The sequence below is a fragment of the Bombina bombina genome, chromosome 8 (assembly GCF_027579735.1).
Source record: "Bombina bombina isolate aBomBom1 chromosome 8, aBomBom1.pri, whole genome shotgun sequence".
Classification (NCBI taxonomy): domain Eukaryota; kingdom Metazoa; phylum Chordata; class Amphibia; order Anura; family Bombinatoridae; genus Bombina; species Bombina bombina.
In genome coordinates, this window is record NC_069506.1 from 295,665,854 (window position 1) to 295,684,972 (window position 19,119).

Here is a 19,119-nt window from a genome sequence, read left to right on the forward strand (position 1 = left end):
GTTTATGTGTGCCATATAGATAATATTGTGCTCACTCCTGTGGTTTGCTAAAATGCAAATTTGTAAAAAGCATTTAGATAAGAGGGCAGTCTGCAGGGGCTTTGTTAGATACAGATAATCACAGCGGTAAAAAGTATATTAATGTAACCATGTAGGTTATGCAAAACTGGGGAATGGGTAATAAAGGGATTATCTATCTTTCCTTCCTAAGATAGGGAGAGTCCACGGCTTCATTCCTTACTGTTGGGAAATACAACAACTGGCCACCAGGAGGAGGCAAAGACACCCCAGCCAAAGGCTTAAATATCCCTCCCACTTCCTCATTACCCCAGTAATTCTTTGCCTTTCGTCACGTTAGGACAGGGAACAGTTTCAGTTCCTGACCAGCACTTCCAGTTCATTGCCCTTCCATTTGCCCTAGCTACTGCTCCAAAAATCTTTACGAAGGTTCTGGGGGCTCTTCTAGCTGTTGCCAGAACTCAGGGTATTGCAGTAGCCCCATACTTGGACGATATTCTGGTGCAAGCACCATCCTTTCGTCTTGCGGAAGAATTCTCGGAGTCCCTTCTCAGTCTTCTTCGATCACATGGATGGAAGATAAACTTGAAAAAAGAGTTCTCTTATCCCAAGTACCAGGGTGGAATTCCTGAGTTCTATAATAGACTCCATATCCATTGGGATATTTCTAACAGACCAGAGACGTTGCAAGCTAACTTCTTGCCCTCCGGACCTCTTGATTCCCTCTGTGGCTCATGATTGATCTCACGGTGTCTTGCAATAACGGCTCATTCCACTAGAGCAGTGTCTTCCTCTTGGGCCTTTAAGAACGAGGCCTCTATGGATCAGATTTGTAAGGCGGCTACCTGGTCCTCCTTACATACTTTTTAAAATTTTTACAGGTTTTTCTTTCGGGAGAAAAGTTTTGCAGGCTGTGGTGCCCTCAGAATAGGGTCCGTCTCTTCCTTTTTGTTCCCTCCTGTTATTCATTCAGTGACCTCTGGAGCTTGGGTATAGTTTTCCCAACAGTAAGGAATGAAGCTGTGGACTCTCCCTAGCTTAGGAAGGAAAACATAATATATGCTTATCAGATAAAATCCTTTCCTTCCGGATAGGGAGAGTCCACGGCCCGCACCCGTTTTTTTTCTTGTCTATGGGCGGTCCCCTATTATTTATTTTATTCTTCTGGAACAATTTATACCCTAATGTTTCTCTTACTTTTCCTTGTTCCCTCGGCAGAAGGACTGGGGTAATGAGGAAGTGGGAGGAATATTTAAGCTTTTGGCTGGGGTGTCTTTGCCTCCTCCTGGTGGCCAGGTGTTGTATTTCCCAACAGTAAGGAATGAAGCCGTGGACTCTCCCTATCCGGAAGGAAAATAATTTATCGGGTAAGCATAAATTATGTTTTTTAAACTATAACAATTTTTGTGTTTTGTGTTTTTAATATTTTATTAGAACCTCCAGTGGGTACAGAAAAGAAAAAGGGAAAAAACAAAACAAAGGGATATTAACGATTGTTTACATACTTAAAAATCCAACACATCTTAGAATACAGGTGTATTAGTAACAGAAAGAAACAATATCACAGCAGGGACAATGCGTATCCAATAATTAATAACCGTCTTATATCCCTTTTTAAGCCAAATATTGTATCTATAACAAATAGAATCACATCATATTGTGCCCCACCTACGTGCTGTTTTTTAGTAAACCAAAGAAGGAAGGGGGAGAAAAAAACACAACTTAAGTGTAGTTCAAAATCAAATTCAGCATCAGCCTTCTCCCTTTCTAGACCTGGCAAATCTGTGGGAGTTCATTTCTTGATATAGCGTTCATGACCTATTCTGTAGATCTTAGGGGATGGATCATTTTCTTTTGTAAATCTATTGACTTAGAGCAGATAAATATTTTCCATTTTTTGAAAAAACTAGCAACTTAGTTGCTTTTATCTTGTTCTATTATACATTGTTCTACTGTCATTTGTTTAAAAATGTAGTTACTTCTGCTGTGGAAGGCAATTTTTTTTTAAACCCAAGTTTTCAGAAGCAAAAACCTAGCCACACCAATACCAATTCAGTAAATGTTTTGTTTTTAAATCTATCTTCTAATGTGAGTAAAAAAAAAACTATAACAATGTTCATGTTGACTGTCCCTAAGTATTAATGGTGCTATGTTGTGCTGTGGCTTTTTGGTTTTATGCAAATGAGAACAATGTGATTTGACTTTATGCACAACTGTTTACGTATCAACTTAAGGCAAAGATGTGTTTGGTATGTAGTAAAATGTCCGTAGCTTGTTGTAAGGTATTTAATCAGTGACAGATTTATTGAGGCAGAGTGCCAGAATGACGATTTTTCTGTCAAGAGGTTTACCTCCCTCACACCCTGAGGTAAGTATATGTTTAGACAGAATGTCACAGCTCAGACAGGTGGATACTTTGCAACTACACCTGTTCCGGTTTTCATTTTTTCTTTAAGTTGTCTAAAATCTGCCCCATTGTAAGTAAATTGTTAAAGGAACATTAAACCCCAATTTTTTCTTTCATTATTCAGATAGAGAATACCATTTTAAACAACTTTCTAATTTACTTCTGTTATCTAATTTGCTTCATTCTCTTGATATTATTTCCTGACAAGCCTATGTAGATAGGCTCAGTAGCTGCTGATTGGTGGCTGCACATAGATGCCTCATGTGATTGGCTCACCCGTGTGCATTGTTATTTCTTTAACTAAGGATATCTAAATAATGAAGCAAATTAAATAATAGAAGTAAATTGGAATGTTGTTTAAAACTGTATTCTCTGCCTGAATTATGAAAGAACATTTTTGCGTCTAATGTTCCTTTAACAGCAATGTAAGACAACTGGTTTGATAGATTTGTGCCTATGCTTTGTGTGCACAGACCAAATGATTGTTACATTTATCTATATAGCTAATAAGTTCTGCATGCTAATTACAAGGTTTGTGCATTCCATTAATCGTGGCACTATATTGATCCTTATCACTTATTTTTATACTACGTTTTGGCAGTTTAGTCAACACATATTTTCTGCTTATATCTGTCTGAATTTTGTGGTAAGGAAGGATGGAGCGCATTTACCTGCTGCACGGTGACACCAGATTCTCTCTGCTCTTTACTTTTGTGTTTTGGAAATAAAGATACATTTAAAGGGACACTGAACCCAAATGTTTTCTTTTGTGATTCAGATAGAGCATGCAATTTTAAACAACTTTCTTATTTACTCCTATTATCAATTTTTCTTTGTTCTCTTGCTTTCTTTATTTGAAAAAGAAGGCATCTAAGCTATTTTTTGGTTCAGGACCATGGAAAGCACTTGTTTATTGGTAGGTGAATTTACCCACCAATCAGCAAAAACAACACAGTGTGTTCACCAAAAATGGGCTGGCATCTAAACTTACATTCTTGCATTTCAAATAAAGATATCAAGAGAATGAAAAGAATTTGATAATAGGAGTAAATTAGAAAGTTGCTTAAAATTGCATGCTCTATCTGAATCACAATAGAAAAATTTTGGGTTCAGTGTCCCTTTAAGTGAGTCAGCTTGTAGGTGGAAAGTAGAGTTGAATTGGATTAATGCTCATACAAAAGAGGGCGGAATGAATTTTAGGCTAAGGATTTGGGACAGATATTTCCTATTATTTCTCAGTGGTGCATCACTGTGTTTAACCCTTTGGCTGCCAGAGCTTATTGCCACATCCTCAGCATTTAGTGAGTTTTATTAGCAATCTGTGTGACGTTTCTCAGCTTTTGTACGACTTTCTCTAATCACAGTGTACTTAGTCCCATCAGCTAGTTAAACTGCGCTCCTACATCTTCACTAGCTCTTGTTACTTAAAGCGATAGAAAAGTCAAAATTAAACTTGCATGACTCTGAAAGAGCAGGCCATTTTAAGACACTTTTAAATGTACTTATATTTTCAAATGTGCTTCATTCTCTTGGTATCCCTTGTTGAAAAAGAATATGCACATGTCCTATACTAGTGGGAGTTAGCTGCTGATTGGTGCCTGCACACATTTGTCTCTTGTGATTGGTTAGCTAAATTTGTTCAGCTAGCTGTCAATTGTGCAATGCTTCTTCAGCAAAGGATAACAAGATAATGAAGCAAATTTAATAATGGAAGTAAAGTGGAAAGTTGTTTAAAATTGTATGTTCTATCCAAATCACGAACAAAAATGTGATGGTTTCCTGTCCTTTGAGTGCTAACGACTTCTCTGAGCCGTCGCAAATTTTCCAAGTCAGGTGCTGACGACGGCTCAGAGCCGGCGCTAGCACTCACCCACCTTGAGGGCAATCTGGGGGCTCCCACCTCGGCGATCGGGTCTGTATAGTGACAGGCATCGCCAGGGCTTCACGTTTTGCACGGTGATGTCACGCGCAATGACGGGATGATGTCACCGCGCAACTTTATTGAAAAATGACATTGGACAGTATAGGGAAATAGGGGCATGCTGCGTAGAAGCCTGTATCTCAGGCATCTGAGCAGCTACAGACCCCCATGACCCACCATTGGAAAGGTAATCACCTAACCTTTCCAGTGGTATAAGTCTTGGGGATCTGGAAAAAAAAGTTAAAAAAAATATATATTTAAAAAAAAAAAAAACCTCAAATCCAGCTTAGCACCCAGGTGGGAAATTGATTAGCACTCAAAGGGTTAAAGAAAAATTCTCTTTTTGCTGTTATAAGCACAGGGGTAAGCCACATACCCAGCTTTTTTAACCAGCTGCCTTTATCTGTGATACTTACAGGGTTGTTATCAGTGGCAGTGCCTTTGTACCTGACTGTTATCCGCTGATTTATCTCACAATGGTCAAGATTACAAGTCGCGCGGCAAATCTGTTTTTTGCAATTGCGAAAACAGCGCACATTAAGGTTTTTTCCATTTGGGTTTGCTCAGGTATTACAAGTTGCAAAGTAACTTATTTTGCGCACACATTAACCCGCGCAATCAAAAAGCCAGATTGCGTGCGCGTTTACATATTTCCCCATAGAAGTCAATGGAGAAGACAAATAGATGGGGGGGGAAAAAAAAACTAATCTGTTGCGCAAAGCCTATGACGTATTCTCCTCGAAAAGTGTACATGAAAATGCGAATATTTCATATTGCAAGAATGTTTTGTTAACTGAATATGTTACATTTATTAAATAAATATTTCTCTATATAGGTGCTGATTTTTTGACTGATATATCTATTTATAGCGAGATATGTATATGAATATATGTGTATATATATATATATGTGTGTGTCTAGATATCTCGAGATCTATATTTGAATATCTCTTTAAAAATCCCTCTGCGATATTGTTTAACGTGCATAAGATTGTAATGTAAAGTCTTTTCATTTTCTCCATAGTTAAACATATGTCTATACATATAAATCCATGTTTCACTATGTATGTGTATGTTTGTCAATGTAAACTCCCTGCGTCTGATTTTTTTTTTTTTCTAACACCCGGGATCTCCTATCTTTGAGCCCTTATAACTTTTGTGTGCAATATTTTTTTAAACATTTTTTTATTAGACAGTGTTAATATGAGTGTAACTGTACTGTGTAATGTATTTTTGAAGTGTTTCGTGAAACTTTTATTTTGCATAAAACTGTTAACTACAGTTCTATGAGCGCGGAAAGGATTGTTACGTAAAAGGCTAATGCGCGCACAATGGTGATTTTTCAAGACTTGTAATATCAGCACAATGAAAATTGATTGTGAAAAGACCATATTGCAAGCAGAAAACACATAGGGGCCTATCTATCAAGCTCCGAACGGAGCTTGACGGCCCGTGTTTCTGGCGAGTCTTCAGACCGCTGCTCCATAACCCTGTCCGCCTGCACTGAGCAGGCGGACAGGAATCGCCAGAATTCAACCCGATCGAGTACGATCGGGTTGATTGACACCTCCCTGCTTGCGGCCGATTGGCCGCGAGTCTGCAGGGGGCAGCGTTGCACCAGCAGCTCTTGTGAGCTGCTGGTGCAATGCTGAATACGGAGAGTGTATTGCTCTCCGCATTCAGCGATGTCTTGCGGACCTGAACCGCACTGTCGGATCAGGTACACAAGACATTTGTTAAATTGGCCTCATAGCGCGCAACTTGTAATCTTGCCCAATGTGTGTTAGGGACAGTTAAGGGATATTGAAGACATTTTTTCTTTCTTGCACCTACAAATATACAGTATATACAGTATATATATATGGGCCGGGCATTTAAAGGCAGAGCAGCCCACATCAGTTAGACCAGATCTCTTACCCTGCAGCACCTCTGCTTAAAGGGACATGAAACCCAAAGATTTTCTTTTATGATTCAGATAGAGAATACAATTTTAAACAACTTTCTAATTTACTTCTATTATCTCATTTCTTTCATTTTCTTGGTATTCTCTATCTGAATCATGAAAGAAAAATTTTGGGTTTCTTGTCCCTTTAACAGCCAGACAGAAAATGTACAAAATAGCCAGACTGTAACCTTTTTCCTATTTCCTTGTTCTATATAGGAGCAAGGGTCACAAGAGAGCATTTGCCCCGTATGCGCTATGGCTATATATATATATAAATTCTTCTTAAATAGATCTTCCTGTCCTGAATAAAACACATTTTTTGTTTTCAAGGTCCTGACAGACACATTGAGCTGAGAAAGCGCTGTCCTTATCATCAATGAACAATTTCTGAACAGCTTTTGCTTAAAGGGACATTCTACTGTACTAAATATTTAGTTTGATTGTCTTATTTTTAAACAAATTACATTAAAGGGACATTCTGGTCAAAATATAAATGCACATAGATGAATTGCATCTCTTAATAGAAACTTATTTACAATATAAATGTATTGGCAAAAATACTGTTAGTAAAATGTATCACTGTTTTAGTGTTGACATTTTACTTTGCACGTGCATGTGAAGCACAGCTAGATATTCTCTGTGCACCATTATGTTAAATACTGCAGCTGCTCAGAGCACCAGTGGGGCTTGTATCATGTCAACAATTAACAAATTGAGTCATTACCAGATGGTAAAAGCACCTTAGGCTCTCTCAGCAAGTGCTGTGTTCAAAATGCTGGTGCACGGTGCATACTTAAATACACTTTTGAAACAGCTATAACTTTTACTAGAAGCATTTTTGCTAATGCATGAATATTACAAAAATGCTTCTATTCAAAACTGAAATGCATCCATGCGGTTTCCAATTTTGTCTGGAATGTCCCTTTAATTTACTGTCTATTTAACCATTGCAAAATGTTGTGCTCCTGTACCCCACCCAATCAGGATATAGCTGGTGAGCCAATTAGGATAAGGCATACATGCATATGCTCCAACCACTAGCTCTCCCCAGGATCACATGGGGTGGTCTAGGATTGCAACTCTGACTATGTGTTTAACCCTTTTGAAGGAGATAAAAAATGCTGTACCAAAATAGAATGTTATTTTTACACTAGAACGCCCCTTTTTCTTGCAAAATGTTTGTGTAAGAAGATAAAATCCTGCTCATTCATGTGCGTTTGTGTCCCTTTAAGTGCCTATTATTATGCTCAGAAATACATTCTATAACAATGCAGTTATGTTTTCATTTGTGTGCCATCTCCCCGTGCCGTGTGCCCACCGTGTCTGAGGGTAAACAGATGCCGGGGTAAGGACATGTGGTGCCTTCACAATAGTCTATAAATGACTCTGCTGCTATTTTTAGTTCATGTTGGTTTTCTGTGCACTCCCAGGTCCCTCCGTAGGCTGCAGTCCCTGTGCGCTGCCATCTTGACATTGATTTGCAGGGGGACCCTAGTGGCTTGTCTGCCACTTCATTAAACACTGCACACATGGTGTATATTTACTTCTGATGCCTGGGTATTACATACAGTTAGAAGCACACTGGACTAGACAAGATGTGCAAGGGACATAGTATTCAACATGTTTCTGTCATGTAAATGAATGAACAGCAGTCAGTTACACAGTGATTGCTTAGAGCAGTGCACAAACTCATTGATTTCTGATCTCTGATTGGCCACAGTAAAGGAGATCTGGTAAACATACACTAGAAGTTTTAGAGGTGTAATCCCTCGGACTGATGAGACTGTCAGCAAATCTGCATATACATTAAATATCCACTATTCCAAGTGACATGACTTTTTCTTCAGAGAACCTTATCTTACCATGTTAGCACACGAGCTAGGAACTCTGGGAAATAATACCAAAACTCCCTCATGCCAGCGTATAGAAGAGGCACTTGCCTGGCAACCTCATTGGCAAATACTTACCCCAAATCCCCTGCTGGGTGGGGTAGTCTTAAAAATATATTTGTATGTGCACAGTAGCTATTTTGTCACACTGAAGGGTTTTTCAGCTTTTAACTCATAACTTATTCTTAGACTGGTTTTACATTTCTCCCAATTAAAGGGACAGTCTACTCCAGAATCTTTATTGTTTAAAAATATAGATAATCCCTTTATTACCCATTCCCCAGTTTTGCACAACCAACACAGTTATATAAATACACTTTTTACCTCTGTGATTAACTTGTATCTAAGCCTCTGCAAACTGCCCCATTATTTCAGTTATTTTAACAGACTTGCTTTTTAAGCCAATCAGTGCTGACTCCTACGTAAACTCAATGTGCGTGAGCACAGTGTTATCTATATGGCACACATGAACTAATGCCCTCTAGCTGTGAAAAACCGTCAAATGCATTCAGATAGGAGGCAGCCTTCAAGGGCTTAGAAATTAGCATATGAGCCTACCTAGGTTTTGCTTTCAACAAAGAATACCAAATGAACAAAGCAAATTTGCTGATAAAAGTACATTGGAAAGTTGTTTAAAATGACATGCCCTATCTGAATCATGATCGTTTAATTTTGACTAGACTGCCCCTTTAAGCAAACATTAAGTCAGCTGTATTTTAATTTAATTTATTTATGATTATATTTTTTGTTTGCAGTCTGATCATTTGCTGTACAGTACTGAATCACCAAAATAAAGTACAGAAAAATGATTTTAATATCATATAAAGATTACACATAATTTATTAAAGGGACATAAAACCTATTTGTTTCTTTTGTGATTCAGACAGAGCATATCATTTATATATATATATATATATATATATATATATATATATATATATATATATATATATATATATATATATATATATATATATATATGAAACAACTTTCCAGTTTAATTCTATTATAAAATTTCTTTCATTCTCTTGGTATCCTTTGTTAAAGGAGCAACTATTAACTACTGAGAGCTAGCTGAATACATCAGGTGAGCCGTTGACAAGAGGTATAAATGTGCAGCCTCCAATCAGCAGCTAGTTTCCAGTAGTGCATTGCTGCTTGTGAGCACTACCTAGGTATGATTTTCAAGAAAGGATAGCAAGAGAATGAAGCAAAAAAGAAGCTAATTGGAATTTATATGAATCATGAATGTTTAATTTTGAATTTTCTGTCTCTTTAAGCTGAAATATAATATCTGTCTTGTCAGGTGCCTGTTATTTGTGTACAAGATGATAACAGTTATTGCTGCATTTTGCAACGGGACAAAAGGGGGCAGCATAAAGGTCACTTGGGTGGGTGGAACAGTTAGGGGCTGCTAGTTATCCCCTGTGAAGTGACCCTCACTGTACAGACACATGGGGAGGCTGCAGTGTTTTTGTTGCTTGAGCAGTAGCAGGAAGATGATGGCTTCAGATTGGTTTAAACTTGCCCTGGGGTGTCAGTCTCTGTTTAAACATAAACGGCATGTGATTTGCATACTCAGTGGGCATCCGTTACAAATAACAAACAGAAGCTGCAGTCGTCTGTTCTAAGCTAGTGTTGGAGCTGCATTCGCTTGTGTTAAAGGGACGTTCTTGTGCAAAAATAAAGCTCTCTGGTTCATTAGAGCATGTTATGAAACAAATGCCTTAGGTGTTTTTACTATGTATTTAAGCCCTGCTAAGGTGCTAGCCAATAAGAAGTGGTATACGTGTATTTCTGAGAATTACTGGTGGTGTTCTGTTCTGGAACAACACAGGAGCTTGCTGGGTTTTTGACATTTTAAGATTGTAATATAAAATATTTAATTGTAGTAAAAATGTGATCATTTATTGCACTACTTTTTCAGTAATTTAACTCTGAAAAGTGTAGTCTTCCCTATTCTGAGGATTAGAAGTGCAAACATATCTGTCCCTAAATGGCCTCAGCAGAGGTGATAACATATCACAATGCAATACAAGTTTTGTTAACAAAATGACTGTGGTTTTGCGTGTCTGCTTCAGTAAAATGTCTGGATTGGCTCCTACAAATAGGGCAAGTAGTGATGGAACATAATTGCAGCAAACATGGTGTCAATGTGTTCAAGAAATTGTCACACTTGGCAGGTATGGTCATTTATTGCAAGACCACAGAAAAGTTCTGTAAGGATAAGGTGTTTTATATCCATTTAACTATGAGTTTAATCTCTTTGCAGGGTTAAACCTGCATGTTATTTGTCTGCTACACTGTCCCTTTAAAAGTTACCCAGTGAACTCCTGCATGCCCCAGAACAACAAGTGTTTTCTAAACTCAGATAATGTCCCAGTGATTCACTTTTACTTCCCCAAACTTTTGTGGGCACTGTCGCTTAACCACAGTTTGTCCCAATTTATTTTTATGATAAAGGGCTCCAGGGATAGATTATTATAATGTAATCTGTTACTTAGTGCGTTTTACACCATAGTTTTACTGGAAAGTCTGCGCACCTGGTCTTTATGTGTGTTGCAGCGTTTGGAATTTATTAACGTCCCTGTAGTGTTGTAGATGTTAAAATGACTTCATTTTGCTCATGTTTTTAATTGTAGCTATGTATCACTTTTTTATTATTTTTCATATAACAGTTTATAAAGAATTGTTACTGTTGTGTTTCCTTCTTATATCTCTGCTTGTCCTTCTGGTATGTGAGGGGTTAATGGAATTTAGATACTTTGGATAAAAGTAAACTATTTGTACCTTAGAACATACTGTCATTTCCCAACATGTGATTTGCTGAGACTCTAACGTGGGAAGTGCGCATGCGCCAAGAATGATTGCACCGTCACATGAGACCTGAGATTTGCTGTTAGGTCAGTGGTCAATAAGTTTTGGTGGTTAGGTGGGTCCTTTTGGTCATTTATTGTTAGATTACAGATCACATGGGGGGAAAACTGCTTTAGAAGGTATTTAGATTTCAGACATTTTTTTAAAGGGACATTAAACTCAATTAAATTCCCTGTAAAATGTTGACCTTGATGAAGAAAAAACAAAACCTTCATAATATAATTTAATTAGTTCATTTTCCCTTTAATTTGATTTTGAACACTTTGATTTTTCCACTGGCCCCAGAGAGGCTGGTATGCATCCAGCAAGTTCCAGAATCTTGACCCTGCAACACGCTTCACAGTGATTGCTTGATCACTGCAGGAGCTCATTTCTATTTATTCAAAATCAACCTCAGCAAAGGAAGAAAATTAACACTTAAATGGCTTTTTTTTAAGGGGTATGTTTCTGGACTGGAAAACAATGCAAATACAAAATGACAGTTTTATATACTCTGACATAATTTATTTTTTATGCAGATATTTTGCAATACAGTGCTTAATTGCTGATATAAATCATGCATGTATAAAATGACTCTAATTTCCATTTAAAACCATAGATTTTTCCCTGCATTGTATAAGGAAGAAAATGAACTTTGTGAAAGTTTCAGAGTAACACCGCTTGTCCTGTCTCATTACGGTCACCTTAAGTCACTTTAGATGTTGTCTTAACACAAATGTACTTCCTCCAGACGAGCAGAGCAAGAAATGATGCTGATAAGGAGACTACTGCTGCTGTGTGAGAGGCAATAGTCTGGGATCCTTCTCACACGCTGCCCTGGCTGTTTGGGAATTTCTTGTGACTGTGCAGAGCTGTGTCCCTCCTCTTGTGTCAGGGACTCTGAGGTTTGGGAAGGCTGGTGAATCAGGAAGGACAGCCCCTGAGAGAGCGACACAGTGATAGGGCAGCCTGGAGCTCCCTAGCTGGGCTTGCCTTGTGTTGTGTGTGTGGTTTCTAACTCATGCTGGGAGCTGATTCACTTCACATCTAAGGCAGTCAGCGCTCACAGACACACAAGGCTGGGACTCTATCTGATCTTTCACCTGCCCTCTAGCCAGTTGGGAAGGCCAGGAGGAGGCGTTGCCAACTTCACTCTGCCAATCCCTGCCCAGGCTGCCTGCTCGCTGCCTGAGCTCCCACAGCCACACACTGTGACATCAGTCAAGCAACTTGTGATCTGGGAAGCAAATCAGCTGCAATTAGATATTAATTAAGTATTATGAAAGTTGATTATTTAAGTGAATTCGGCTTTGGACTCTCTGACTATGGTGAGTACAGGGGAACTTGTCCCTTTCTGCTTGTGTGCACTGAGACGTCTGCCTGTCACTTCATCGCTTCCTGACTCACTGGCATTGTTTCTATTTGAGATCAACTATTGTTTGGCAATACTTTGTCTCTCGCTTTATATAGTAATGAGTTGGGAACTGACAGACGGGCACGACTGCTCTCTGAAACTTTCCTGCCAGGGAGTTAACAGAGATGGTTACATGAGAGAGTTGGCTGTTATGGGAGCTTGTCCTTATTGCTGGGTTACAGGGGCAGCTGCCGAGATAAAGGCACATTTGTATGTTATAGGTTGCACTGTATGTTTGTACAAACTAGATAAAATGTGTTTATTTCATAGATTCATAGTTTGTTTATTTATTTTTACTGTGTGTTTAACTTATCTGGCAATAAAGAGTTAACCCCTTGGCTGCCACAGATGTCCCTGCAGTATCTAGCAGCCAAAGGGTTAAACATGTTGCAGAATTACAGTGTGTGTATCACCCGAGTGCTATAGAAAAAAGGCTGTTTCACTTTTCTTTCAGAAGAGCTACGGAAGTTGTGATCTTATAGCAAGGGACAAGTGTCAGATCTGGTTGCAAGACTATAAAAAGGCACCGGCAAAGGGGGTGACCCTGGCAGGGGGCAAATGCTGTGCCAAGGGCTTGATTTGGGTTTGTTTATTTGTTTCTCGTTCTACCGGTTTACTTTGCAAGTGACTGTGTAACCCAAAAGGAATTTCATTAATTTGGGACAAGGTTGTGGCTGCTTAGAAAAGCATTCATTATAATTTAATGATTTGCGGGGAGGATCCTGCTTTTTGTTTCATGTGGTGTTTTACTTTTCGCTGCTCTTATGGCGCAGAGGAGAGGGCCCAGGTGTGCGGTTGCAGCTCGGTGCTGGCAGTGGGTGGCAGTTAAACCTTCCAGGCATTGTCTGGGAAGACCGTTGCTCTGCTCCTGTCTGTTTGGAGCACATGTTAAGAAGGGGTTACCGTGGTGACTGATTATCACACCCAGGAGATAATTGTATTACAGCCTTAAAAGAGAAAGCTTGTCCCCAGAGCTGTCCAACCACACATCCCCGGTCCCTGTCCTGATACTCTCCCTGTAACACACATGGCGGCTACATTTATTTCCAGCTCTGAACTGGTAACAAAAAAAACCCCCACATATTTGTGTAGCTTGTGAACAGATTTATTTGTCATTATTGTCCAGTTTGTCCATAAAAATACACCAAGCTGGTCAGGGAATATGGTCACTTATAAACTAATTTTTACAAAACACATAAACTGATCACTGGTCATTCCAGCTGCTAATGTTAACCTGTATCAGATAAAAATGATTGTGTCCCCTCTGATCAGGCCAAGAGGTCAGTTTTCTGATGTTCTTTGAGTTCTATAAATGTCAGACAGTGTTCTCGGTGCTGGACAGTAGACACCCTTACAGCAAACCAAGTCCTAGTAGCACAAGAATATGTTACACGTCATTATATTTTATTTGCATCCAGTTATACAATAAGCAACTGTTTTACTAATCTTAATAAATTACAACTGAAAATGATTTAACTAAACTGCAACAGGTGGAAGTGTACAGCTTTGTGCTTGTTATGTCTGAAGAATATTCCTGTTTTATTGCACATAATATAGTCATTTTACTAATAAGCCTATGGGCACATCTCTTATAACTTTACAAACTTCCTTTTTCCTCTAAATATTGGTTTCTTGTTGTGTATAACATTCTTGCATATTTAACCCCTTGGCTTCCATAAAGGGCTTCAGCACACTGCTATGCCATGGGTTCATTCTTATTTTTATCTTAATTAACCCCTTTGCATCTGTAACACCTGCAAGACAGAGGACGTCTGAGGTTTCAGTGTGACAGCAGAGGAGCAAATTTGATGGCTGTGCACAGGCAGGTCCCATGCTGCATGTTGTCAGCAGTAAAAGAAGATGCCTCTGCTGTACCTAACTCAACAAGGCCCCAAGATGACAGCAAATTTACATTTTTTAATTAAATGAGTGCTGAGGTTTTTACCCCCCCTTTACGAGAGGGCCGGGTTATGCAAATTAATTGGTTGTGTACCAAAGATTAGAAGAATTTGAAAATAAATGTAGCCCACACAGACACACGGAAAGAAAAGTGGCTGTCTGGCATTAGTCTCTTTTAGTTTGATTTCCTTGGAGACTGAGTGGGGACAACAGTAAAATGTGTGACATAAAGAGGAAAGACACTGTGGCCCGTATGCTGTACCACTGATCACACTGTCCCGTTGTGCGATCACTGGTCTAGGCCTCTTTCTGGGTATCCTTTTTTTATACATCAGAGAGGCAGAATTACTCTATGGGTTTTGTGTCTTTAATAAACATACGTAGTCATTATTGTAATGAGTAGATAACTAAAATCACACAATACACAGCAAAAACACACTGCTAAAGTATCACTATAATGTCTCTAAAAAGGTTTATGTTTATTATGGAGACTAAATGCTATGAACGGGACCTTTCTTATATTTCTGGAACAAATAGAAAAAAGAAAACAAAAAACATTATCAGATTTATTTTTACTATAATATTTTTCCCTTTGATGTTGTAACTGAAACCACAGAGAATGTGCAGCAAATATAGTAAAATGACTGTGTTTAGGAGAAGCTAAAATTAGCTGTATAGGGGCTTCTGTAACTTTCCATATTTCCAACTGCAAATAAAAGTTTCCTTTTACCATAAGTGGAATTTATTTTATACAGCATTTATTTCATTGGCTTTTAGATTTTAGTTTAAAGTGAACATTTGACTTAGATTACGCAACCTCGTTATAATGCAGGGTCTAGGGTGTCCCTGGGGGTATCCTATAAACCATCAAAGTGTAGCAGAAATGAAAATAAATATTATTTGCTTACTACGTTACTTTGTGTAATTTGCAGAACTCAGGAATTTTAGACTGAGCCCAATTCTAGGTAAAAAGAAAGAAATAAAGAAAATAATACCATTGTGTAAACCAATATTGTGATTTGTAAGTATATTTTGCCATAAGCGTACAGCCCTTTTTAGCTAGGGAACATGTGGGATGCTTCTGTTTGCATTGATGTGTGTAAATAATATTCTGCAGTGTTAGTTCATATTAGAGACTATTCCGTTAGTGGGGGGCTGTACAGCTTTAACAGCAGAGGATACAGCTCTTCCACAGCAGTTGGGTGGTTCATTCTGCTACAAGCAACTTCCCTGCTAAGTTCTTCACCTTGATAGCAGGTTGTTAGGCCCCCAGGGCACAGTTAAGATAAGAAATTAGCAGTTCTGCATGTCCGTTACAGGTGAGAGGGAAAAAAACACTATTCTCTCTTGTTATTGCAGAGTCTTCTGAGTGATTTTGGATTCCCATAGATACCAATTCTGTTTACTTTTCACAAACAATTTAGTCAATACCACACCCTGAAAAAAACATATTTCTGTAATATAAGGTAGTCTTTATTCTTGCACTCCCAGTAAAACCACAATGATTCAGTGTCTGAATTAACATACAATTAAGAAAAGGACTTTCAGTATTCTCAATACCATTCTATGTATTTTCTATGTAGGCCCTTGCAGGATCATCATTACATATTGGGCTGTTAATAGACTCGGGGCACCACATGCTGGCATGTATAGCACTGTGTAGACTCACAGATGAACAGCACTCTATAAAACAATAACTGAGACATATTCATGTTGTCGTCACGTAGACAAAGCAGGGGACTGCACACTTGTAAATTGTTAAATGTCTTTTTCACGCACTCATAATTTGTAGGAGAAAAGTCCAAACCTCACAAAATGTTTTATGTTTATTGTAATACATTTTAATCACTGTTTTTCGTTTCCAATGCTAAATGATTTTCATTAAAAACATTAAGGGATTAGAAAAAAAAAAAACTTGTTTTACTTGAGGCTAAGTGGGGACTTTTATATCACAGTTAATAGGGTTGATTTGGGGCAGAAATATTTTATTTTATTGTCTGTGCATTACAGGAACCACATGGCACAAAACTGGATGTCTTTATTTGGTTTGTTTGGAAATAATGTTTACAAATAATTGCTATTTTGGGGGGCTTTTGAAAATCCTTTTTTAAATTGTATTTATTTTTTATTATCTAATAATTTTAAATATGAATAATAATGATATCTATATATTTTACACAAATACCATTTTAAGAAATGTGGACAGTGTTATATGCTAAACTGTGTTTTATTTTGTTAAACTATTTTTAGTTTGTTATAAAATTTCAAAGGTTTTACTGTTGTCTAAGAGTTTAATTTATAAATGGAAACAATGTTTCAAGTGACACAGAATCAATAACGATTTATTTTTTCCAGTTTGTCAGAAAACACAATAGTGATTTTTTTAATATAAATATTTCCTGTTACTCTGTGTTGAAAGAAAAGTCTTAAATTCTGTTGTGTAGTTTCCTTTAGTAAAATACTAATTGCTGTACTGGACGGGAAGAAAAGCGGCTTGTGTTACTATTTAGCAGATCAAGAGAAAACCTCTTTTATAGCTGAGGTGCAACAGAAGATGTGAACGAGAAGCTTCAGGGTTTTATGTTAACCAGAAATGATTTCATCTTTTTTTTTGTTTTGTCCTCACCCAATAAAGCAGCACTTTGCAACTTTTGTGAACCAAGGAGCTGAGTATGTGGCCCCTAATTGTCAGAATGGGCCACACCTTGTAAAAAATAACCAATGGCAAAAAAACATTTGTTAGTCAGGGGTTAACCCCAAAGCTGCCAAACAAAGCTGGGGCAGAGATTAATAGGTTATATTATAATAAAGTGAGTTGGTTGTATTGTAAGATAAATTAAAGGGGGCCGTGTATATTTATATGCAAGGCATAGGTGCTCAAGGGTCGCAAACGTTACAGGACGTTAAATTCTATCTGACTCACCCAGGTTTAAGCAATCAGGTTCAGTTATTTTAATTATTTCTCAGGCATACAGATATTCAAATTGTGACCTATTTGTGCAGTTGGTGCCCCAGTGAGAACATTGTTTCTCAAAAAGCAGTTTATTGAACTTGCTGAATCCCAGAGTGGTGTGGGAACCATCAGGAGAGATGATGAAAAGCAAGAAAGACATATAGCCCTGAAAACCTAAGTCTCACTGTCACAGCTGTGAATAGGTTATTGAAAAGGACTGGCCTGCAAATCATAGAACAGTATAAGGGACTGATATAATATGACACAGCAAGTCATTCACAGATGGCTGCGGTCACAGATGTGGGACACATCTGGCTGGTGCCTGGTGTCACTGCTGTGGGGACCATACCTGGTGTTACTGTTGTAGGGGATGATACCTGGTGTCAGTGCTGTAGGGGACCATACCTGGTGTCACTGTTGTATGGGACCATACCTGGTGTTACTGTTGTAGGGACCATACCTGGTGTTACTGTTGTAGGGGATCATACCTGGTGTCACTGCTGTAGGGGACCATACCTGGTGTCACTGTTGTATGGGACCATACCTGGTGTTACTGTTGTAGGGAACATACCTGGTGTTACTGTTGTTCGGGACCATACCTGGTGTCATTGCTGTAGGGGACCATACCTGGTGTCACTGTTGTAGGGGACCATTCCTGGTGTCACTGCTGTAGGGGACCATACCTGGTGTCACTTCTGTAGGGACTATACCTGGTGTCACTGCTGTAGGGGACCATACCTGGTGTCACTGTTGTAGGGGCCCATACCTGGTGTCACTGTTGTAGGGGCCCATACCTGGTTTCACTGCTGTAGGGACCATACCTGGTGTCACTGTTGTAGGGGCCCATACCTGGTGTCACTGCTGTAGGGGACTATACCTGGTGTCACTGTTGTAGGGACCATACCTAGTATTACTGTTGTAGGGGACCATATCTGGTATCACTGCTGTAGGGGCCATAAGTGGTGTTACTGCTGTAAGAACCATACCTGGTGTCACTGCAATAGGGGCCATACCTGGTGTTACTGTTGTAGGGGATCATACCTGGTGTCACTGATGTTGGGAATCATACCTGAAGTCCCTAATCTAGGGACCATACCTGGTGTCAATGCTCTAGGGCAGGGGTATCAAACTCAAAGTAACTGGGGGCCACTGGTCAAGTGTTTTTCTCCCATGGGCGCCGCTTGAACTGAGTTAGTGCTCCGAAACTGGATATACTAGGAAATGGAAGTGACATTTATCCAAGTAGTAATGAATAGTGGAAGTTGTAGCCCACAATAGACATACACAGTTGTATATTTATCTTGTGAGTACCACATGAAGTGATCATCTTGGAACTGTATAGCAACGTAAAAAGTGATATTTACCCAACGCAGTGCAAGGTGGGAGTCTACACTGGATGCTTACACTGGATGCTTTGTCTTTATATTTGTCTTGTGAGTGCCTATAGAGAATATCAACTAGTTAGACCTCTTAGAACCCTTAAAAAAATTGACAGACCAAATTAATGGTTTACCTATTAAAAAAGGGAGGGCCAGATGAAACTATCTTGAGGGCCGCAGTTGGGCCTGGGGCCTGTACTTTGAGACCACTGCTCTAGGGGCTATACTTGGTGTTACTGCCATAGGGCACCATACTGTACCTGGTGTCACTGCTGTAAGGGACCTTACTGTACCTGATCTTACTGCTTCTGGGGAACACTCCGGTTTCCATTTCTGATACAAGGTAATAGACAATACCCACATCCATCTCTGGGTGATAGTCAATAATACACAAGGCATCAGTCCATGTATTCATTTCTTCAGAAAAGGGACATTTGTT

The 19,119-nt window shown here is 38.8% G+C and overlaps 1 protein-coding gene across 11 annotated transcripts in view; it reads left to right on the forward strand.

The window, feature by feature from the left end:
* Positions 1 to 19,119, forward strand: part of CASZ1 (castor zinc finger 1) — a 569,556-nt gene that overhangs the window by 472,466 nt on the left and 77,971 nt on the right. For 4 of the 11 annotated variants that reach the window (XM_053691474.1, XM_053691476.1, XM_053691484.1 and 1 more), the window contains exon 1: positions 12,087 to 12,363. The exons of the other annotated variants lie outside the window; for them this stretch is intronic. In XM_053691474.1, the coding sequence (XP_053547449.1) occupies positions 12,315 to 12,363 (49 nt within the window). In that variant the 5' untranslated portion in view covers positions 12,087 to 12,314. Of the gene's footprint in view, positions 1 to 12,086; positions 12,364 to 19,119 lie in introns of those variants that run through there. 11 annotated transcript variants of the gene reach the window in all.